The sequence below is a fragment of the Manis javanica genome, chromosome 15, assembly GCF_040802235.1.
Source record: "Manis javanica isolate MJ-LG chromosome 15, MJ_LKY, whole genome shotgun sequence".
Lineage (NCBI taxonomy): Eukaryota > Metazoa > Chordata > Mammalia > Pholidota > Manidae > Manis > Manis javanica.
This window is the reverse complement of record NC_133170.1, coordinates 36,938,098-36,962,690: the sequence shown is the minus strand read 5'-3', so window position 1 is coordinate 36,962,690 and position 24,593 is coordinate 36,938,098. Positions and strand designations below refer to the sequence as shown.

General features: G+C 44.5%; 1 protein-coding gene and 1 long non-coding RNA gene across 7 annotated transcripts in view; one reads left to right on the top strand and one right to left on the bottom strand.

Annotated features, from left to right (window-relative positions):
• Nucleotides 1-8,913, top strand: part of LOC118967307 (uncharacterized) — a 50,427-nt gene extending 41,514 nt beyond the window's left edge. Inside the window, exon 3 of the long non-coding RNA XR_012125487.1 lies at nucleotides 7,880-8,913. This is a non-coding gene — a long non-coding RNA (uncharacterized lncRNA). The remainder of the gene's footprint in view (nucleotides 1-7,879) is intronic.
• The window catches only part of CPNE4 (copine 4), a 451,414-nt gene that overhangs the window by 99,296 nt on the left and 327,525 nt on the right, over nucleotides 1-24,593 (bottom strand). For all 6 annotated transcript variants that reach the window (XM_036992546.2, XM_073222626.1, XM_036992548.2 and 3 more), the window contains 4 exons: nucleotides 22,313-22,384; nucleotides 19,630-19,704; nucleotides 12,311-12,394; nucleotides 8,920-9,009 (listed from right to left, as the gene is read on the bottom strand). In XM_036992546.2, the coding sequence (XP_036848441.1) occupies nucleotides 8,920-9,009; nucleotides 12,311-12,394; nucleotides 19,630-19,704; nucleotides 22,313-22,384 (321 nt within the window). The remainder of the gene's footprint in view (nucleotides 1-8,919; nucleotides 9,010-12,310; nucleotides 12,395-19,629; nucleotides 19,705-22,312; nucleotides 22,385-24,593) is intronic.

Here is a 24,593-nt window from a genome sequence, read left to right as displayed (position 1 = left end):
TCTGGGTGATGAGACAAAACTGAGTTGCTGTACAAGCAAATAAGCTGGAGGCCACACCAGGTGGGAATGGTCCTGGCTGGAGAAGTCAGGCTGAGCAGCCTCTGGAGGCGTTTCCAGCTTGTTTCCCTCTGTTGGGTGAAGGAGGGGAGATGATTACTCTAGCTTACTTCTCCTTACTGGGATGGCCCCAAAGCATCTGTGTGCTTTCTGAAATGGGTTAAGGGTCACACATTATATGCTCTCAGAGAAACAAATAATCCATTTCTTGTGAAGTCAGTCAACCTACTTCCCCTTGAGATGAGTTTGTGTGCTTCACACAGACAGAACCCTCGCTTGCCCCAGCCTTTGTCTGGACGTCTAGCCACTCTGCAGTCACCTGGGATTTCACAAGCACTGTCTCCATGAGGAGGTGCTGACATCACTCCAGCTCCTGAGTAGGAGGCCTGTGGGTTCATTCTGCTAAGCACCTCAGAAAGGGTCATTTCTCTTGGCCTCAAGGACTCTCTCTTATAAAAGCTACCCCTCTTCCTAAGGGAGCTCTCTTATTTGATAATTCTGTAGAAAAGACTTTACAGAAAGAAATGCCCAGGATGGCTGTGGATTACATTTCTTTTTTAAAAAAACAACATTCCTATTTAATGTGTAAAATGTGGGAGAGTAGCTGAATGTCCTACAGAAACTGAGTCCATGCAAAGCCAGCCCAGTTTGTGAAAACCTTCCTATTGATGAGGCAAGGTTTAAAAATATTTCCAAAAGTGCAAAAATAAAAATCGAGATCTTGGGGCACCATTTTTAGCTTCAGTACTCACAAAATGCTGCAATGAAAGGCGAAGTGGCTTGCATTAACAGGTAAATAAAACACAAGTAAACACAAACAACCAAGGACAGCAGGCATTGGTGCTGTTGGGGTCCCCAGCACGGGGAGCCATTAGGAAGGAGCAGTGAGCCCCACCAGTTTGGATGATACCACAGAGTTGCATCTGGGACTCCCAGACTTTCTGCTTGGAACGTTCCTTCTTTCTGAAGCTTCCCAGTTTTATTCAAGAATCTGCTCAGTAGCTGAGTAGCTATCTTAATTTTTCATGCAGAAGTGGGCACAGATGGGTTAAGTAATGTGAGGACACTGCTTCTCGTCACAGCAATCAGGATTTACCAAGGTGGATATTGGCTCTGGTGTGTACATGTCCACCCTCTACTCTGTAACTAGAGAGCTCACCAACGCCCTGGTGTTTATTTGAGCCTCTTAATTCAGAATTTCACAGTATTTTCCAAAGGTGATTTCTTCAAGAACTTTTTCTTGTCAGACAATGATATAGCATGACCACAGACGAGTGTCCTGACAGAATGGCTTGGCCGAGTTGTGGCGCCTCTTCTATCTCTTTGTTCATAACGACGATGCTAGGAAGGACCTCCTCTCCACCCCTACGAGGGTGTGTGAGAGGGAGGGGTGTGGGGCCTGGGCATACCCGCCCCCAGACTGCTGAGGGAGCAAGAGCTGCCACAGTAAAGTGGGCTAGGCGTGGGCCGGTGCCCATCCTCTGGGGCAGTAACATCAAGCAGCTTTATTTTACAAGGGGCAAATTCAAGGTCATGATAACCAGAAGAAGATTCTTTTTTGGTGATGGGATTTTAGTATCATAAGATCTGCCAAGTGCACAGCTCTGTGACAGCAAGCACATCCACACTGTCGTGTGACCACTGCCACCCTCCATCTCCAGGACTTTCCCGTCTCCCCACTGACACTTCAGACCCTTTAAGCACCAGCTTCCAGGATTCTTTTTTTTACATGAGACCAGATTGTATGGTTTCCTGGGGAAAAAAAAACCCATCACACTTGCTATGACAAAGTGTGCTCTTTCTTAGGTATTAAGGAAATCAGACCTGATTCTCAGTGATGAAACGATTATCTTGACATTGAAGTGCCTACTTGGCCCACTCCTTTCCTTCCCCCTGAGAGTGAAGACCGGCCGGAGGCTCCCCTTAGCAGCAGAGGCCTGACACAAGGAAAGGTGGGACTTTCTCCTTGGATGGTTTTTACTGGAGAAAAAGGGATGTGATACTGTCATGAGATGACCAAAAATAGGAAGAAGTCTTAATGTGAAAGAAAGGAGAGGCTGGAGAGAAGTGCTATGGCCTTGCGAGGGCAGAGGCTGTGCTCTCTGACAGCACAGGCATGGAACACTTCTGCCATCACATAAGTGGTGCTGCGCAGCACAGGTCTGGATTTGGGCTTGAGAGTCAGACGGACTTCGATCTGGCTGCAACACTTGCAAACTCTGTGAAGTTAGGCAACTTATTTCTCTTCATAAGCCTCAGTTTTCTCATCTGCAAAATGGGGCTAATAGAAATATTTCCCAGTAGAAGAGCCAGTTTGTTACCAAAAATCTGGCTTTTCTTTCTTTTTAGGCATCCAGTTAGACCACATTTCCAGCTCCGCTTGCAGGTCAGTTTGTCATGTGACTGAGTTCCAGTCATTGGAATATAGGCAACAATGAAAATATGTTTTCAGCTAAAATTTCTAGAGATAACCCTCTCCACATTTTCCCCTCTTCTGCCTGCTGATGAAGACAACAGGGCCCTAAGGTGTGGATGAGCCATGAGACAGAAGCCACTTGGGTTGTTGAAGCACTGCATGGAGGGGGTGCAGACGCTAATTAGGAAGTTTTACTTGGATTGTTATGTGGGTGAGAAACTTCTCTTGTGTGGGGACCTCTGTTACTGCAGCATTGTTTAACCTAGGATAATCACATGTGAATGAGATAACTTAAGCCGAGTGTCCAGCATTCACTTAGTAGCTGGTGAACGCTCAGTAAATGTTAGTGTCTTTTAATAGTTAAGAGCAATGACTATAGGCACTAGAGACCTGGGTTTAAACTAAAGCTGCATTAGTGCTGTGTAATTATCTTAAGCAATTCACTTAAACACAGAGTCTTGAATTCCTCATCTATAAAAAGGGGGACCATATTAGTGAAAAGGAATAATTATTAAAATTAAGAAAATGTATAGTTTTTCTCTCATTCAGAGGCCTCCTCTACTCCTGCATGATTTAACACTATTTAACTGGTCATTAGTTTTCCATGCTACAGTACTGATAACAGGTCTTGGCAGAGCAGCTGGCCAGGCTTGGGGTGTGGTTTGCCTTGGCGGAGTTAAGGATTCCTGAGCTATGGCTGGTCCAGTGCAGACACTGCTTGGTGGCTCTGTGACCCTCTGGCAATTGCAGGGCATTCAGACTGTGTGAGCTATTGACACGCGAAGCCAGCAACCCTCAAGTCCAGAAGGCCATAAAGAAAGTACCTGAATTTTTACACATCTCAAGAAAATGCAACAGGACCATGACTTTTTTCCCCCTTTCAATTGTAAGGTGGGTAGAGAGGAAAGTGAACTTGCTTTCAAGTCCCTGAGAAGGTTAGATTCCTTACTACAGGCGTTTCCAGCAATACTGAACATAGTGATGGACCTCTCAATGCCAACTTGTGTTGTCTTGTACCAAGAATCAGGAACTATTGGTGTAACCCATTGGGTATCTAATGATGGAACCCCTTCTATGGGGCTGGATTGTGGCCACTGTCAAGTTCTATCTAAGGGTTAGAACTGGGGTGAGGTTTCTTCCTTTCCAAGTGGTTAAAGACAGAGATTTGTTAGAGAAAATTAGGATGAGGCAGAAAGAGAAACATGTGGCAACTAAGCCCAAGTGATCGTATGCAAAGTAAGAGGCTCTTGGGGGCCCAGGAGTCAGGGGTCACCTGGGCTGGGAATAAAGGGCTCAGGCCCAGGGTAGACTCCACTGATGCGCTCCCAGTGTCAGGTCTGGTTGGCAGTTGTGTGTCAGCCTGGCTCTAGAGGCCAAGGAAAACGCAATGAGTTTGCAGAGAAAATGCGATTTCAGTTCATGATGGCCTGGTCACACATGAGCAGGGGAGTGCACGACATCTGGATGTGATGGAGGACAAATGCTGAGGGCTTCACTGAGTAGGAGGGCAGAGCATACATATGCATGCACACTTGACTTTGCGGTAACGTGGCAGGAAAATACAGATCCCCTTAAGAAGTGCCGGCAGGCCAGCTAGGTCTGCAGAGTCTGCAGGAAGACAGTGTCCCTCAGTTTGTGCTTGGCAAGTGGCCAGCAGCAGCCCTGTTCAGACACAGTGCTAAGAGCCCAGGAACACTGAGGTCTGGGACTCTGATTCGTAGAGTATCTCCTGCCTGGCCAGGAATCCATCGTGGGGGTGACATAGCTGTGCTGGCAAGTGTGCCTGGTGTGCGTCATGAGGGGCGGCCGCACCAGGGACAGGGCAGGAAGGGCAAGAGACGGGTCGTGGTGAGACGCGCATGGCTTGCTTTGCACTGTGGGCCTCCTGTTTCTCCCCGTGGGCTCCTGAGTGCTGTGAGCCCTGCTGTGGCTCTTGGGCCTGCTTCTCCTTCCCTCACCAGGACCTCAGTTAATGACCTGGGCCTCTCTCTCCAGCATAAGGTCCAGGGGCAGGTGGATACAAGGATCACTCAAGATCGCTCTTCAAGGCAAATAGCTTCTATCGCTGTGCTCAGAGGGTGCCTGGTGAACTCTGCAAGGAGAAAAGGTCACACCACCTGTGTGGTCTGAGCATTAGAGAAGGAGACAGGAAATGACCGTAGGATGCTGCTAAAGTGTTTTTCTAGATTGTTTTGTGATGGCATTTTCCCATAGTACTAGGTATAATTAAGGTGTTAATAAAGATGGCCGACAGAGTCTTCTCACTCTCTTCTTCTCTAAAACCTCCATCTGGTAGAACCTATTCTGAATACCAGCATTGCCTCATAAAGAATACGTACTGGGCATTTATTATGTACTGATCAATCAAAGGAAATAATTAATACCCTATGCGTAGAATCTAAGAGGCATACATTTTCTTATCAATGGCATATGCATAAGAAAGCACTGTGTTACAGCTTCATGAGTATGCTTTCTTTCCTTAGTCGGTACTTTAATTTCTCACACTTTATGCAATATGTTACATATAGACAAATCTGTTTTCTGTTAAGTGTTCGAATGATGGTAAATAAAATGTCTGATTGGTTCAGAGTCAAGTGATATGCCTTTTCAGGACTATTTATTTTCTGAGAAACAGAACAAAATCGAGGCAGCACAGTTGAGTTTTAAAAAGGGCATTAAAGGTGTCATCTGACCACATGGGGTTTTGAGCCTCCGTTTCTTTATCTGTGAAATGAAGATAATGGAACCTGCCTCACAGCATGGTTAGAAGTTTTTGATAAGGACTCTAACATGCCATAGAAAGTCAAGGATAATTTTACTAAACAGCTAATATTAAGCATAACCTTAAATGTATTCAGAAAGCGTGCAGGGTCTCACAGTTTAGAAGCCATTTCAGTGTGCTGGAGGGCTGCTCTGGAGGTACCGTGACAGACAAGGATCCTCTCTGAATGCTGCCACGGATCTTGAAGGCTCAGTAGATATAGCTGAGAAAGCTTTAAGCCTCTGACACCTTCAGAATTACTCTAAAAAAATTAATCCCTGTCAGAATGAAGAGGAAAACACTATAGAATTTTCAAATAGGATGGCAAAAAACAAGGATGGTCTCTATCCTGACTGCTATTTAACATGGCATTGGGAGTATTTGTCCATGAAACTCAAGAAGAGAAGTAATTAGTTAGAGGCATTAGCTAAGTCTGTAGGGGCAAAACAATCTCTATTTTCAGATGATATAATTATATATTTGGAAAACTCCAAAAATTAGCAGAAAACTACTATAAACTATAATAGAACTTACTAAAACAGCAGTTTAAGAAAACAAACAAATTTCAATAGCCTTTATATTTACAAACAATTGTTAGAAGGTATAATGGAAGATTCCATTCATAACAGGTAAATAAATACTAAAGAGGCATGAACTTAAATATAAATGTTCAAACCTATAAGAGAACACTAAACCCTCCTGCAAACACACAAGGAGATGAGAATGAATGGAAGACATGTCATGTTCTGTTATAGGAAGGGGATTTCCTTTGCATCTCAATAAAAACACCATCAATTTTTTTTTCTGGTACTAGTTGTTTATAAAAATACTTGAAAAGAACAAACAATCAAAATATAGAGGTAAACCCTTAAAAAGACAAGGAATATAGAAGTGGAAGGGGCTACCTCTACCAAGTATTAAAATGTACTACAAAATGATTACCTGTAAGAGAAGAGGGTAATGAGTGGAAGAGACAGAAATGAGAGCTAAACTTTTCTGAATATACCTTGTTGTGGAGTGCCGACTTCAGGAACATGTAAATATTTTATATACTTATAAAACAAAATTAGGTTTGTTAAAAAAAATTCTGAAAGCAAAATAAGACAAATGAACCTGGCAGTTCTATGGGGGAGAGGTTGACTAGAGAGGAATTACTTCAAAAGATAGTGTGCTTAGAAAAGCAGAATGAGAAAGGCGTCCCAAGCAGAGAGGCACGTGCAAAGCCCTGAAGATGGGGAGAGTGCCGGACGGGTGCGAGCACTGGGCAGAGGGAAGGTGGTAGATGGGAGGTGGGGTGGGCAGTGGTGGGGCACCACTCCATGAAGTGTTGGATGAAGGAGAAAATGTCTATCCGGGGGATCTCAAGGTGTGGGCATCACCCAAGGGAACTTGTCAGAATGCAGAATCTCACCCCAGACCTGCACCAGAAACTCTGGGGGTGAGGTTCAGCAACCTGTGTTTTACAAGTCTCCTAGGTGATCAGATACCCAAGAAGTTTGAGAACTATTGATCTGTACCAGCAGTTCTCAATCAGGAGTGACGAACCCCCAGGGAACATTTAGCAATGTCAGAATAGACTTCTGGATGTAAGACTTTGGTGGGGGACAGGTGGGGTATTACCACCACCTAGTAGCCAGGGTGCTGTTACACATCCTAGAATGAGGAGGGTGGCCCCCTGTGCAAAACCCAACTGTCTGCAGCACCACGGGTGAGGAGTCCTTGCCCTTCCTGCATCCCTCTCCCTCTTTGTCTCTGTCCTTTATGTCTTTTTCTATCTTATCTTATCCCATCTTATCTTATCTTATATATCTTTATAGCTAATCTATCATCTATCTATCTATTCTCCTTCCATTTTTCCTAGTAGACAGCAAAAGCATTCTTAAGGCCATTAAGTGCTCCTTTTCTGCATTTTTATTTATTCCATTACAGACAACCCTCCGCTTTTACTAGTAACACCCAACAATGAAGTTATTCTATGGCTAATGGAGGCATTTAAAATTTTTGCCCTGAATGGGGCCAATCACCTCCCCGGGGGTGGGCAGTGCTACCCACGCTTGAAGCTGTGCCTCGGCATTTTGCATATGAGCTTACACAGGAAGGCCCCAACAGCCGGGGGTCCTGACTTGGCATGAAAGACAGTTCCAGTGGGGGTTTGGGCTTGGAATACTTTGACTACTACAGGAGATATCAGGCACAGCTCTGACTTGCTCCCCAAGAACATGGAAGTAAACATGTCTGCCGAGAGCTCAGCCACAGAGTCCATACAGAACAGCCAGAAGCAAAGGTACACAAGGTCATGTTTTCAGAGAGGCTGCGATGCACCAACCAGACAGGATGCTAATCTGGTTGGAACAATGACAAATCAGAATAATTACATGTACCAGAGGAAGGTGTGTGGGGTGAAAAGAGTGAAGAAAATATAAGGCTGTAAAGACAAATACTGTTGGTGCCCAGCTAACACTTTCCAGGGAATTCGATGCCCTTAAAGAGCAGCATGAATGCTAAGTCTGCTGGATGGACCTGCACTCTCACAGAGGAGGTAAATGCCCAGGCTTTCGGAGTCTAAAGCCATTATCCAGCACCCTGGCTCTCCTCAGGCCCCTACCGCAGCCTGCTGACAACTGTCTTCCCCTCGGTTTGCACAGGAGAAAACGCCCTGGTGAAACGGATGCGAACACAGAGTCTGCTTGCCGGACGTGCTTCTCACTGAGCCCGAGTCAGCTGGCCTTTCAGTTTACAGGCTCCAGTATTTCCTTAGTCACCCTGAACTGGTGGAATCAACTCTGAGCAGGAATGAAATGACGTCCAAGGTGGAGGGAGGCTCAGACCGCAGACCCCAGGGAATGCTCCTGGAGCCTGCCTCTGGCATTCGGCCTGTATCTTCCTTTGGTCACCCCGCAGTGTGTCTTTTTTTTCACTTTGACATTCGCATGACACTCAAAAAGCATTGACAGAAAATAGCCCCCCACCAAGAGGAGTCTGCGTTCTCCCCCCACCCCCGAGTCTGAAGTGATGGTGTGACTTGCTGCGGCCCGTGGAATGCGGAGGAAGTGACCTTCTACGAGCTCTGTGAAGAGACCTCAAAAGACCTGGCCACATCTGCTCTTCTCTTGCTCTTTTGGAGTGCGAGGGTCCCTGTGTGCGGTGTCCAAGCTAGCCCACTCAAGGACGAGAGGTAGGTCGCTTAGCACCCCCATCGCCCCTGATGACGGGCAGCCAACGCACCAGAGCGGAGCGGCCCTGGTGTGTGCAGCTGAGCACAGGTGCGTCCATGTGTCCCAGTAGGACCAACAGGGAAACTGCCCAGATATGCCCCACCTGCCAGTGCACAGAACCATTACTTAAGTAAATGGCTATTGTTTTAAGTTCCTAAATACAATAGGTAATTGATACAGCAATATTTGTGCTTTTAATAATTCCCAATTGCATCCTAGACTTATTGCTACAGTTTGTCCCTGAGAAGCCATGGGCTTTGCCTCTTGACATGACACAATTGAGATTTATCTTGGACTATCTCATGAGTCTCAATGCCTGTAGGAGCAGAAATAACCCCTGCTTCTTCCATCAAGATGTTAAGAGATTTGGGTAAATGCTATGGGATTTGGGGTTTGCCAACATTCACCCAAGGAGAAAGACAAGGGTTAAATACACAATTGCATTTATCAGACATAGACAGATTCCTGACCTTCAGCCGGCGGTCGGGATCTCCACTGCATAGAGAATTTACTGATACTTTGAATGATTTCCAGGCTGGGCTTAAATTATTCATCACAACCTGAGGAAATAAAGAGAGGAGTGGCCGTCAGGGAGGACATGCTTGGCATTTTCACCTTTCAGCATAAGAACTGCTTGGGAAGCATTGTGGGCCTTATGAAAAGGAAAACTATCTGAAACAGGTGCCTTAATGAAAACTGGTGGTAAGTTTCTTCAGGGGGCCCCCTATGTGGGCTGTTATGAGCAGAATTCCAGCAGCCTCCAGCCTGGCTATTGTCTCATGAATAATGACAGTACTGTCTTCTAGCATGTGGACGCTGGCAATGACCCCTTGTATACAGAAAGGGGCTAGGATGAGGCAGGTAGACTGACTCTGGTCTCAGTGAAGGATCCCCAGTTACAGGACTGCCAGTCCTATGGCATCTATTCTCTTCTTTTGAGGTCAGTAGAGATAAAGACTATTGGTGGGTGTGGGGGGCAATTCTACTGCTAAAGAGTCAAATGGTCTTTGGTAACCTGTGACCTGGATTCCCAATTGCATCCTAGACTTATTGCTACAGTTTGTCCCTGAGAAGCCGTGGGCTTTGCCTCTTGACATGACACAACTGAGATTTATCTTGGACTATCTCATGAGCCTCAATGCCTGTAGGAGCAGAAATAACCCCTGCTTCTTCCATCAAGATGTTAAGAGTCTCAGTGAAGGATCCCCAGTTACAGAACTGCCAGTCCTATGGCATCTATTCTCTTCTTTTGAGGTCAGCAGAGGTAAAGACTATTGGTGGGTGTGGGGGGCAATTCTACTGCTAAAGAGTTAAATGGTCTTTGGTAACCTGTGACCTGGATCTCTATCACATTGCAAATCAAAGGAGAAGTTTCTAGAAGAGAAATCCCAGAAGCATACTTATACTAGCTATCCTAGGAAAGGACAACAGGGTAGATGTTCAGATCTTCAGAGTCACAAACTAAGTCTATAACACCTTTTAAAATAATAATCATGTACTTGGCTAACTCCTGCCCAAAAGTCCATAAAAGTTAAGCCTGCCATCACTATGATTCAAATAATTCAGTTTGGTTTAGAATGTATGCATATCTGCCCTGTGTATAGGATTATGCTGTGCACTACTTTAGGGCAGGGGTTTCCAAAGGGTGGTTCTTGGGCCAGCAGGAGAACCAGACTTACCTGGGAACTTGCTAAACATGCAAGTCTGTAGGTTCTACCCAGACCTACTGACCAGCTCTGGAAGTAGCCCTCTTGGTGATTCTAATGCATGAATTTGAGAACCACTGCTCTAAGGGGCATGCATGTGGAATTCTGTTATATTAATTTGTCTTTCTATGAAGTTTTTAGTGAGTCAGAAGTCTTAGCATTGTAAAAAAAATTAATTCTCTATTCAAATAATGCAATTATTTCATAAGTGATTCCCTTCTCTACAGGATTCCTTATGTAACTATGAATTGTTGATTATATCACAGTCATTAAATTTCTTTGAATACATTAAAGTAGAAAAACAATGTCCCTGCCTGGCTTTATCTCATGCCCTGATACTTTCGGGATGATCAAAGTGACAGAGAGAAGAAAAGTTAGATAAAATTGTTTGGGTTAATTTAAATTTCTCACCTCTATATAAAAATATTAAGATGTTTCATTGCAACAGTTTTGAAAAGCTCCATAGCAATCACAATTTCAACCAAAAATTTCCTCTGAAGTTAAAAATTTAAATGTGTGCATGTATGTGTGTGAGCACGTGTGTCCCTCAAGAAATTAGTATTGTTCAGTATTTAGTTTGTATCTGTTGTGTAAGAAAGAAGAAGAAATCAATGTTATGTTTCTTGACTTGATGGAAAACTCCCAATCACATTTCTTGTGAGACCCCAAGAGCTCCTCAGTAAGGAGGTGTGGGGCACATGCTAGAGATTCTTCGCATTAGGACAATTTAGCAATATCAATAATGAGGACTGCTATTGGGAGCAAAGGAGAGGTGGGTTTGTGAGAGAAGCCAGGCAACATGCCGTCTCCACCTCTGTCTGCGTGTTAAAGCCTTGGTTCATTGACAGAGCAAAGCAGCAATGGCCACCCCCTCTGTCCTCCTCAAGAAGTTTGCTCCGCCCAAGGAAGCTTTATGGGTGATGCAGACACTATTTGAGGGTAGTGCTAGGGTGCCATTTAGGGAAACTGTCTCCTTGCACCTGGAGCTGCTCCCCAGGGTTCACATTCCAGGGCCTCAATTGTATAGCATTCAGTGGGCCTGTGTCTCCCCCCAATGCACTCATTCATCCATTCTTTATTAAACACATTTCATCAGATGCCATCTAGGTACAGATGGTACCCAAAGACTAGCCCATCAAAGATGATTTAATACTTGTTCACCTTAAATAGGACCTGGAAAGTGCCCTTGTGAGTGCTACTTGTGACTATTTAGGAAAATGGGACTGGATTTCCAGCAGAGGAAGTGGGAACCTGGCACCTCATTAGCCCTCCTGTGACAGTCACAAAGGCTCTTTCCCCCTCCGCCCCACCACTGGCATGTGACATGGCCTGGGCTTCCTCAGCTACTAGCATGCATCACTGAGAGCCCACTTTCCCCTTATCAGTGCACTTCTTATTCCCACGGGATCTTACATCCCTGGTTTGTAAAAAAATAAAATGCAAATTGGAGATTGGGGTTGGTTGTCAAATGGGTGTGTGGTAGTGGGTAGTGGGGGTGGAGTAGTGAGGGGTAAGGTTTGGAGCCACATGGGGAAAGAAGAGGCCAGGTTAGAAGGATCTGCAATGAGACCAAGTGACTGCGGGGACAGGCCACTGATCACAGGGCAGGCCCATCATGAAGCCAGCACATAAACCTTCCCTGGGAAGGCAGACTGGCTCACAAACACAGTGATGCTCAGGGTCAACCAGACTCAACCACACCTCAGCTCCATTCTTCACTGACTGTGAGAACTGGGAAACTGACTTGACCTCCCAAAAGTTCAATTTATTCAAGTGTAAAATGGAAGTAACACTCATATCAGGAATTTTTCTGAGAATAAGTAAAATATAATATATAAATAACATAGTACAATGTTTGACACCTAGTCTGTCATTAATTATTCATATTTTGACTTTTATTTGTATTTTGCTAGTGTTCATATTTTTACTATTAATAAGTATTGAAGGTCAACAATGGAAAATTTGGGCAAAGGAGTGTCTTACAGCATCTAAACTGAGAATTAGAAAAGGCTGCAGATGGCAGAGCATCCTCTGAGAACAGTGATAGCCCAGGTCTGAATGCGCAGCTGCCGCGTTAGGAGATGTAAGGGGCCTCCCAGGACAGGCCACGTCTCTTCTCAGGACATGAGATGCAGAGGCGATGGGCCCCTCTCACCTCAGTTCGGTGTACAAGCTGCTGAGTTGCATCATCATTCATACGAAAAATTTCTAGAAATGGGTCAGATTTACTGAAGAAATCCTAAAATAGACAAACAAAAATTAGTGGTTCACACACACACACACACACACACACACACACACACACACACACATTTAGCGCAGCCCTGGACTACACACACCTGGATCTGACCTGTCTGGCCTCTGTCCTCATCCCCGCCATTCACCCTTGCCCAGAATAAGCTGCATCTGAACTCTGAGTCCTTACAGAAGTAAGACCCTGTTGAGTGAAATCCAAAGTATTCTTCCAAGATCAATTCAAATGCAGTTCTTTGAGAAGTAGTGTATCTGTTGTCTTAAATGTATTAATTATGGTTACTGTAAAGACTGTGTTTGATGACTGCAATACCTGGGTCACCTATGGGTGTGTTTTAATTATCTGTTCGGCCTCAACAAAATGTTCTCAGTGGGTGTAGTGATCATATAGCCTTTGTGCTTGATGTCAAGATAAGGAAGGATAAAACCTGGTCTCCACCCTGCAAAGTACCATCTAGTTTGGTGGTAAAACAAGTACACAAATGAACATAACCCAAGGCTGAGCATGAATGACTGACTGACTGAATGAATGAATGAGTGAATAAACAAACAAATAATATGTAACAGAAAAGAGGGGAAGTTGGTGGATTTGGACTGGAAAATGTGGTTGTGAGGAGGGCATTTCTAGGGCCCAAGACTGAGTAAAGGTGTGAAAGAGTAAGCACAGAGGGGGTACACCCAGTGGCTTAGTTCCGTTGCTGCCTCAGGATGCTCAGGGGGCATTCAAGACAACTCTGAAAAAGTGAGCACCATTGTGTGAAGGGCCTTCAGTACTCATACGAAATCTTTGCATTCCGTGGGAGGCAATGGGCATTCACTGAAGGATGTTGGCAAAGAACATAACATGATTGACTCTGTGGTAAAGAGTACCAGCCTAGAAAGTTTGCAGAATACCTCAGAAGAGAAGAGATGGGAGGCAGGGACATCTCTCTTGCCTGTTGCTGTTCTCCCAGCAGGAGCCGGGAGCCAAACAACCGGGTGCTCAACACCATGCCCCACAACACCAGAGCCTGAGCACACCCTCCTGCTCCGTTCCGGAAGGACCAGATTCCCACAGCCCCCTGGGAGCCCACAGCGGTGGCTTTCATCAGTGAGTCTGCCCTGCAGGCCTTGTCTCTCCACTGACATGGTCCCAGGTCTCTGCCCATACACACTTCTGATTCCTACCTCTATGCATTTACATAAGACATCTGCCCGTGGAGACTATTTCTGATTCAATACTCTCAATAATCATCTGAAGACCTCGGAGTACCCCTTGCCCCACTCCCTGCATGGAAATGGGCCACAGTACGTCTTTCTAGGAGCCCTTGTGCTCCGAGTGCCAGGCCTCACCTTCCTAAGTAGGTTCCTCAGGGAATGTAGTTGTGAATTGTACTTAAAAATTTAATTTTAATAAAATTAAAAATCTTAGAAGTAATTGGAATCCATTAGTTATTTTTCTTTTTCCTTTCACTGATAATTTAAAACATTGTCATTTTTATTTAAAAATAGAAAACACAGAAAAAATGGAAAGATGACAAAAATAGAAAGAAAAAAGTAGCCCATAATTTCACCCATAATTCCACAACAATCAATAACATGTTGGCAAATATTCTTCTAGAATCTAGATACACTTTTTTCTTTCTTTCTTTTAAAAATTCTATTTGTAATCATACTGTATATACTCTTTATTACCCTACATTTTTCTCTTGGTAGTATACTGCAATGCTTTTTCCATTTTATGTCAAAAATACCCTTTAGGGTTAGCATGAAGTTGTCGTCAGGAGGATATACTATAAATCAAGGAAAAATCAAGTAAAGAAAGATCAGAAACAATCTCTATAACTGATAATCTAACACAGAGCACACTGGCTTCAGAGCTGCTTTCCACAAGCTGACTCCACCGGGTACAGTCTGGATGACCTGGGACAAGATGCTTAATTCTTCAGGTCCCAGTTTCCTTGCCTTTGGCCAAGTGGCAGTGTGGAAGAATTAGAGGTGCTGATGCACATGATGTGCTGAGTCCAGCTGCTGGCATGTGCTGAGCGGGCAGAAGGTGCTGCTGCTGTGATTATGATCAGTAAAAGAGAGGATGTCTGAGGACACTTTACAAAGCACTGTACAATAGCAGGGATGATGACTGTTAAGGCATCTGATACCTGGAAATAAAATAACTCAGAAGCAGCTCAAAAATATCTTAAATGTACACAGAAATTTGTAGCTTAAAAACCACAATTCTGGTTATAATTGCATAGTTACTGGACCACAGTCTGGAATTTTCAGCTTTCATTGCTTGACTACCAGCTTTAAGATGGCCCTGGGACAGTTCAATGAATGAACACTGATGACACAGGCATTTTACTGAAGGTTTGTTCTGGTGAAAGTTTCTAATGACTTGGAGGCCATATTGCTCTGCCCTTTTAGTCCAACATGGGAAAGACGTAGTCAAATGTGAGGGCAACAAGCAACCAGCTGGGGCATGGGATAGGAAAGGAAGCAGTGCATTTTCATGACAGTGGTCTTAAAAATAGAATATTAGAACTAGGAAAGACTGAAAGATTTGAGGTCATATTTAGTCTCTATAGATTCCTAGCCTTGTGATTTTGGGCAAATTGGTTAACCTCACTATGCTTCACCTGTAAAATGGCAGTAATAATGCCCACCTTTGGGAACATGGTTACGAGTTGTGAGAATAATGTAGGTCAGGCACCTGACACCTGGTAAGTGGCAGATGCTCAGGGACTATAATTTGCTCTCACTAGGCCGTTTCAGCTTTCAGGAGGGCATTCTTGGGCATAGTGAAATCACAGCCCAGCAGATGATTTAACGCTGCTTTAGAATAGGGGTTGGCAAACTATGGTGCATGGCCCAAATCCAGCCTATTGCCTGTTTCTGTGAATAAAGTTTTATTGAAACACTGCCACACTCATTCATTTATGTATCATTTATGGCTGTTTTCAAGCTTTACAGGAAGAGCTGAGTAGTTGGGACTGAGACCATATGGCCTGCAAAATACAAAATATTTACCATCTGGCCCTTTATAGAAAAAGTTTGCTGATCTCTGCTTTAGAGACCTACTTGTTTGCTTGTACAACAGCCTGCCCAGCCAGCAGCATGGGGACCCCACATGTGCAGTCTCGAATGAGTCCCTCTGCAGATGTGGAGAGTGCCAGTATGAGAATCAGCTCTGACACACTGGCATGAACAGTTCTGTGGGGAGGGCAGGACAAAGACTACTTTGTCAGCTTCAGTGTTCCAGAGTGATCACATCCATATCTCTACTCACCTGTTAGATTGTCCATCAGCTGCTAATGCGATAAATGTGCCTTAGAAGTTAGAAAGAAATTTCTCCACTAGTAAACTGTACCAACATTAGATAAGTAAGTTATTTTTTGTAAACTTCATCTATTTCATGTGTGGCCTCTCAGATTTCAAGGATTCTGGATTTTTGGCTGCTGGTCTGCTGGACAATACTGGAAAGGCAAGTTAAAAATAACTATTTCTATCAAAAAGGGTCATTTCTCTGTCGTTGTGGTTTATAAATACACTTAGTGCTCCCAGGTAAACCCTACAACAGTGGTTCTTAAACTTTTTGGTCCCAGGACCCCTGTACATTCTTCAAACTATTGAGGACATCAGAGAGCTTTTGTTTATGTGAATTATATCTATCTATATTTACCATATTATAAATTTAAAACTGAGAAAATAAAAAAGCATTCACTTGTCATATCAATTTCAAAATTGTAAAAATAAACCCACTGCATCATAACAAAAACAGCATTTAATGGAAAATTAATTATATTTTCCAAATTTAAAAATAGGAGAACGTCACTATTTTGCATTTTGCAAATTGGTTTAATGACTGGTTTACTGGAAGCCAGCAGTACTCTCATATCTGCTGCTGCATTCAATCTGTTGTGGTATTGGCATCCTGTAGTTTCACGTGTGAGAGAATGAGAGGAAAGAGAGAAAATAAGGTCTTATCATTATTCTGAAAATAATTTTAACCTCATGTATTCCCGAGAAGGGGTCTTGGGCCTTTGGATCTCAGTCTGAGGAGTGCTGCCTGTAGTCCATCCTCTTCTCCCTCCCCCTGGCTTCCTACTTCCCTGAGATACAGCACAGGTGACATTACCAAGTCCTCCGCAGCCTGAGGCCAGTCCGACTTATATTCGTTAGCCCTCAGCCCTGAAGGGAGATTTAGGTCAATTGGCAACCTGACTGAGTCCCTCTGTGTCACTACTTGTGAATGTGTGAGTGTGTGAGGGCATGTGTGTGTGTGTGTGTGTGTGTGTGTGTGTGTGTGTGTGTGCATGTGAGTGAGTGTATGAGCCTTGAGTAAGTCATTTCACCTCTCTGAATCTCAGTGTGCTTACTGGTAGAACAAGGCGATTGTGTTCGAGGCTTCCGCTTGAGGTATGGGGACACGTGGGGGTTACCAGAATCACTACATGGGAGCTGGCGATCCAGTCCCCAGTTTCCCATGACCACACTGTCAGAACTGGATAGAGTATATTTTCCCACATATTCATAACTGCAATTTAAGATACATATATATATAGCAGTTCAACTGCTAACATGTAAGTAGCTACAACATAATTTAATACTACAAGCCAGAAGGAAGTCCCCCTTGGGGACCTCTGGGGATTGTTTTTGCAGCTGTGACATGAAATAACTGTACCGTCTTGCTCTAGTTCTGCCACAAAGGCACCGTGCAAACCACATTCCCAGATGCTCTGCGGTACCTGCCCCCCGCAGGCCGCTCCGCAGCGGGATGGCTGCGCCGACTGACCGAAGACCACGACGCAGGCGCTCTAGCTGCTGGTCAGGCTGAGCCCAGGCGTCCTGCCACCCCTCGTGCCAGCATGGGGCTGAGGCTCCCGGCTAGCTCCTCTGCCAGCTGGTCGTTACGGAGGGCCTCTGTCCACACCACAAGGCGCAGGAGAATTGCTCAGTTGAGCCTGGCCTGACTTTCTGATCCTCAAAATCATGCCTTATAATAAAATAGTTATTTTATTAACTAAGCACCACACTGTGAAGGACCTGGGGCCAGCAGCACTGGGGCATCAAGGCCCCCGGCCAGGACATTGGACAGCCAGTGCAGCCAAGGGTGGGAATGGCCCCCTGAGCCGGTAGGAAGTACTGCATGGGGCTCTTTGAGTTTGGGGAGCAAGGGCTCATTTGAATGAAGGGAGGGTGTTCAAACACATTACAGCCAGTGGGCCCACTAACAAACCCCCAAATTCCTTTTCACTGTAACACAAGTCAGTTAGAGGACAAATGAGGTACTTCAGAGACTACTAAGCAGAAAGAAGCCATTATAAGCCATTAAGTGACTAGCTTAAAACTGCTACACACAGACCCAATGGCTTAAAACAGAACCAGGAAAGAGTACAAGTAGTTTGGTGAATTATTCTGAAACTTGGAAGATCATGAGGGAGAAAGTACATACTGGTTGCAAACAAGTGAGGGTTAAAAGCTTGCCCCCAGCTGACCTTACTGCACACTGCAGTATGTGGCTCATGCCTGCTGTCAGAAGGCAGGAGGTAGGGGAGGTTTCATGCACTGTATTTGGAACACCAAAACATTCAAATATGGTGCATTTGTTCATAAGGACAAAGTGTTTCCTAGCTTTCCAGGCAGGAAAGAATAGCCCTTTTGAGACACTCCAATTGCACATCACTTATCACATTCTACCATGGCTATTGTGCTACTGTATCATTTGTTGTTTAAACTTACATTTCACTTAGATGGTGTCTTCCCAGTTGTGGGTGTGAGAGCATTTAAAGTGTGTCTTTCTCACCACCTGGTCCATACAAGCATGCAACAAAGGCTTGGTACATGAACAATGAATGAGTGAACCAGTGAAGAAATAAAAGAAAATGAATGAATGTGTAAATTGGGTGAATGCTTTCTGGAGGTGAAATGAATGAGATACCCCAGAATATAAGCTGCTGCTTTAAGCTTTGGAGAATTGCTTGAGACATTGCTGGCCCCTTTTCAACCTAATGCCTATGATTGTTTGAAAAAGTGGTGCCATATCCAAAAATCCCTATTCCCTAGATGATCTCTAGGAAATGGGGCCCTTTGTGAGTACATTTATTCATGTGACAGCTTTCTGGATTTAATAATATGGTTGGAGGGAATCATAAATATATGGTAAGGTTGGGAAGGGCACTCCTCCCTTTTTAAGGGGTGCAGACAGCAGAACTTTTCCTGTACACATAAGACTAATGTGGCCTGTGATTTGGTGAAGTGGGTAAGATATAACAGGAAGAATACAGGTGGGAGCCAGCTGACACGAACTGAATGCCCTGTTTTACCACGTCAGCAGGGTAGAGTGGCCGTGGCAATGTGCCATGCAGAACCCCCATTACAGTGAGTGTAACTTAAACTGACCAAAGGCCCAGCAGCTGTGCCCTGACACCCATCCCTGTGCTTGCTAGGAGCTGGCTCCGGCCAGTGATAGCACGTGAGGGGATATTACGGCAGGCATGGGAGACATGGGACTGTCTTGATGGCCGGTTCTGGCTGAGGCCTCCTCGATGGCCCTGCCGAACCTCTCCCAGGTGGCACTGCTGCCCAAGCCACTGCACCCGCCCTTCTGGCCCTCTCCCCTTACCCAGGGCAGCCTTGCACTGTGTCTGCCATCCTCCCAGAGTCCTCCCTAAGTTCCCTACACAGGAATTCCTCCAAATAAGGTCCCTACAATATTTCATCCTGTCTCAGTGTCTGTTTCTTGGATTATCTGGACCTTAGACAAGTTACTTCCTCTTGGAATCTGTTTCTTCATCTGAAAAACTGGGTTAATAATACCTGTTTTATAGGAGTTGGAAGAATGACTAAATGTGATCATACACGAAAAGCTCTTAACCCTGTACCTGGCACACATAGATGCTTAATAAATATCACTCTTCTTCCCTTTCATATCTTCTCTTTTCCTTTGAAATGTCCTTAGCAAAGAGGCTAGGTCACATTTACTTGTGCACATCTAATCTGTGGTGTGGGGTCAAATGAGGTCTTGGTGTAATAAAATTGTCCTGTTTTAATTATAATCCTTCCCCCTTCTCATTAACTGCTTCTCAGTTTGGGGCAGTTCTTACTTTGCAGACCTTTCTGAAATCTTTGATTGTTTTCATAACATGGGAGGAAAGGGGCATATAGTTGCAGGTAGAAATCTGATCAAACTTTGTGTGCTGGACTCATTACTTCCTTCCACAAGGTTTATGCCAAACACTTTACCTTGTCATCCAATTTCCGTGCATTGAACGCAAGCTCAATGTAGTCATCATTGCCAGACAATTCTTCAGCAATCACCTACAGGAAAAAGCACACATCAGCTGCATTGGCAGTTGGACTGCTCAGTCCAGGAATTCATGAACAGACCTTGCACACATTTGGTCTAAAATCAATAGACTGATGTTAGGTAAGGAGTGTCCAGCACCCTAGTGAACATGACATGGCATTTCTAGTGTACAGGGACTCCCTAGACCAGACAACAGTAGGCAGGCAGATTTTACTTGTGCTGAGCACGAGGACCTGAGAGACAGTGCAAAGCTGGAGGAAGAGGTACTTGGAACAGCAGTTAGAGCTTCTTTTTGTACAAGTCACAGCATTGGATGGCACTTCCATAAATAATTACATAAATAAATATTTTCCTTTGGAAAGTTACCAAGGAGGAAGAGCAATAACATTTCTCCACTGTTGGGAGTCAGATCAACAAGGGATCAAGGATCAACCAGTCTCTGTGTCCTTTCCAGACCAACAGTTGGCTATACGGTCATTAAGGGAATGTTCTAATTCCTATTTTTCAAACAAGCCTGTCTCTGGGCTCTCTGAAATGAGGACAGAGAAAGAGAATAAGGACCTTAACCCTCAACTCCCAAGAACAGAGAATTCCCATTAAGGAATTTGGTATAAGTTAAGATGCAGTATCGGCTAAAAGCCTCTCTCAGAAGTCACTTTCCAATATTTAACAGAGACTCTCAAAGCCTTAGAACAGAAATTGGTGGAAAACAACAATAACAAGAGAAACCTAGGGGCCAGTCCAGTTGCATGCAGGCTAAACCATTCATGAAGGATATTAGGGCTGCACTGCCTATGCAGAGGCCACGGCACATTAGATGCCCTCATCAGGCAGGTTACATGGAGGTGCTGAGTCTTTGGTTTATCTCCTTTCTGGCTGAGCTCACCTTTTCCATCATGAGTTGGATCATCTGTTCTGAATACACACTGGTTGCCTCTGGATGATTTTATTTTTCACCTAATATTAAAGCTAAAAAGGTTGTCTCAAGAGGGAAAGACCCCTCCTCTTTCCCCCCAAAAAAGTGTGAGCAACTGAGGGGCAGGGAAAATGATCCAGATTTGCTGTGAAAACTCAAGAACTGCTTGATAAGCCAGGAGCCTCCCTATTTAGAGTTTTTATTCAGTGCTTTTCATCCTTGTAGCCCTCCTGCTTCCCACACTCCACCTGGACAGTGGCCTGAGCTATGTTGGTCACAGACACCCTTGGAAAGATGAAAAATGTCATGATCTCCATCTATGAAGCTGAGAAAATTTTGCACATATATTCTAGTGTTTTTCAGAAGCTATTGAAGTCCTTGTTTGGATCCAAGGACCCAAGGTTAAGAAGAATATTTAAATATTTAAAATTAAGAAGGAGATTAAATTATCCTGGGATGTGTGGAGGAAGAAACTCTCCAAGATGTCTTAGAGAAAAGGTGGCAAAATGACGTTTTGCTCCTGGGAAAGAACAGCAATGTCGCACCTGGGCCTCCCACCCGCACCTCCTCTGGGCTGCTCGCCTCAGGAGCGAGCCCTCAGGTCCGCGTGGGCGACAGCCCCAGGGGTCTTCAAAGGTCGCTTGAACCATTCGTTCCCTGCTGAATATGGCAGCAAAGAGAAAGCTTTGACGTGACTGGGTCATTTAATATATTCAAGCAGCAAACTCAGGTAAGTTCTTCTGAGAATGGTCATCACTTTTACCACTGGGAAGCCTTTTGAAATTTTTCTTTAAAAAGTGGCTCAAATTCTTTTTTTAATGAATTAGTCACTTTGAAGTTAAAAAGGATTGTTCAGAGGACTCAGGAGGTTTGCCTGCTGGCAATTTTCCTCCAGTAATTTAGATTTTCCTGGTACTTTTACTTTACTTTAGTCCATACAGTTAAATGCATGGGCCACTTTCTCAGTCTTTCTCAAGAGCTCTAATACCAGATGCCAAAGTTTCAAATGCTGGAGTTCTACTTGTAAATTAAGGATCATTAGAAACACTTCCAGTGTTGCCCATAGAACATTCTGCAATGACAGAAATGTTGTATAATGTGTGCTGATACAGTAGCCGCTAGCCGCATGTACCTGCTGAGCACTCATGTATGGCTAGTGGGAGTAAGGAATATTTGCCTTTATTTAAGTTTGCATAGTCACATGTGGCCAGTGGCTGGCAAACAGGACAACATCATTTCAAACTGTTGTTATTAAAGAGGAAAGTTAAATGCTGGACTTTCCAGTCCGTAGGTAACAAACACACCTTGGACTAAATGCTGTTAGACAAGAATTTTAATTCCCAAAACAATGAGAGGCCACATAGGTAGTTTTGATGATTTGAAGAACTCAGACAATTCTGTGTTCTCACCATGCTGGACACCCCATCTTTGTCCCTGCTAAAACCTGTATGTTAATTGCAGAAGTGCCAATAAAATTGAATGCCTCACTTCCAAATGCTTTTTCTACCCCTTTTTCCTAAGGGTGTAAGGTCAAAATTGTATGGGCAAGAAGGAGAAAGAAGGAAAAAAGAAAGGGGTGACTTGGAGAGCTGAACCATAGCGGCATCAACTTAGCACAGCCAGGAGAAGGTTACCGCCCGCATGCCCATGGGACCGGCCGGCCCCATCCAGGCCCAGAGCAGGGGGCTGCCCTGGGGACTTACCGTGATGGAAGACTTCCCAGCTGTGTTCCCGTGCTTCAGCAGTGACTTGGACAGCTTTCTCTGGGAGACAATCTGCACAAAAGGCAACACCGGGTGGGGATGAGAGTCACATAACCAAGGTCTACTTTTTAATTATTCCTCTACAAAATTCTGTATTCACAGCTTTACTTGAAGTTATGACATATGTCCATTTATTTTTCCATGAAATTCTACTAAATATAGGTTATTCCCTTCTTTCCTCTTATGGCACATGATGTAAGAAAGTGGGTATGTGAGCAATTACAGATAAGTCAGTCAGTTAGGTGGTGGCTTAATTGTTCATGTGACATTTATATAAAAATTAGATGGAAAATATTGTATATGCATATTAAGACAAAGCAGATGAAGTTTCAGAATGATCTCAAATTAGCACTAAAATCTTTTTGCAAAGTGAGGAATGAAATGCAGGAAGGGAAGAAACCCAAGGTCTAAATATACACCTTCTGTATCCATAACCTCTAGAGTTCTATTTTTAATATATTCTTTAGGAAGCTATGCAGTAAGTGATTAGGAAACTGATGCTCAGAGAAGCCAGTAGGAGTGACTGGGGTCCTCGTCATGGTTCGGGGTCCATACACAGCATGCAAGGGCAGCTAGACTATGCTTATATTGGGTGCTATTCTTAGCAGAATCTTGTACCATCTCCTTCCTTCCCTCTTGATTACTTTTTTGAAAGAAAAATGTGGCAAGGCATTGAGGCTTTCCTGGGTATGTGATCCATGATTCACAAAAAGAAGTGGCTTAAAAGGATCAAGGGAAAGCCATTCTCTTGTCTAGGGAGAATAGTCACTGGTTGTGGTATGCAGTGTCTATCTATGACAGCCCTCACTGATCCTCACCTCCTGGTGTTCAGGCCACTGAATAATCCTCTCCCCTGAGTGTGGTGCGGAGCCAGGGGCTTGCTCCTAATGATAGAATGCCACAAAGTGATGGGATAGCACTTCTGAGATTAGGTTGCAAAATGAGTATGACTTCCTTCTTGCCAACCATCACTCGTTCCCTCTTTCTCTCAGCCTTTGCTGTGCGGGAAGCATGCTGCTATGTTGTGAGTAGCCCTGTCGAGCATCCTGTGTGGCAGGGAATTTATGTCTCCAGCCAATAGCCAGTGAGAGCCAGAGGCTTGCCAGCAGCACCGGGTGAGCCTAGAGGCAGGTTTTCTGCCACTTGAGCCTCGGGCCCTGACAGCGGGCTTATGAGAGAGGCCAGGGGATGCAACCATCCGGCCCCCTGATTCTCAACACACAGAAACTGTGAGATAGTAACAGTTTTTTAAGCTGTCAAGTTTTGGAGTAATTTTTTATACAGCAATAGATAATAATACAAACGCTATTTACAGAAAATAGGAAAGCAGATCATTGTGAAGAGCAAGGGGGCAAATCCACTCTGAAATCTTTATATATCTTTTCCTCTGTGTTGGAGCAGTGAGAATATTATGAATGTTTTAGTTTCAAATGCAAAAAGTTTGTGGAACTGCCCTAAACCAAGCAGATTTAAAGATCCTGCTTTTCAGTTGGATGTAATCTGAAGAGGGAAGAGAATTTCTGTGAAAAGTCACCTGGTGGCTATGATGAAGGTGAGAGTGCAGTGACAGCAATGGGGACTCGTGCTCGAGGTGTACCTGTTACGCGGCGGGTGCTCCGCTCACCCCCACATGTGTACCCGGCCTTCCCCATGTGCCGAATGTGGTGCCAGGCACGAAGGTTAGCGTCTGACCTCATGGAGCTTATAGTCCAGTGGGGGAGGGAGGCAAGAGCCAAATGGCCAAGTAAATACATGTGACTCATCACAGAGGAGAGACACTCCGGCCGCGGTGGGGGCGGTGAGGGTGTGCAGTGGGAAGGATGACCCTCGCAGTGAGTGGTCCCTGTAGGAGGTGATGGTGACTGTGAAGATGGAGAAGAGGCTTTATGAGATATTTGGGTATAAAATAGCCAGAATTTAGAAATGAATATGAAGAGAGAGGGAGGCATCATCAATGCATCCCTGGATCAGATGGCTGTGCCACTCACCGGCATGCGGGAAGAGGATGTTAAGTTTGGGGTCAAAGAACATGTATTCAGGTTTGGGGCAGAGAACACCCTGGAGCAGGACGGAGAGAGAAAGAGAGCAGAGGACATGGAGCGCACATCTGAGCCCAGTTCTTTCAACAAGTTTGGCTGTGATGTGGAGAAGCGGGATGGAATGGGATCTGAAGGGAGTGAGAAACTGGGTAAGGGTTTTGTTTCAGTGGTCACTTTATTGC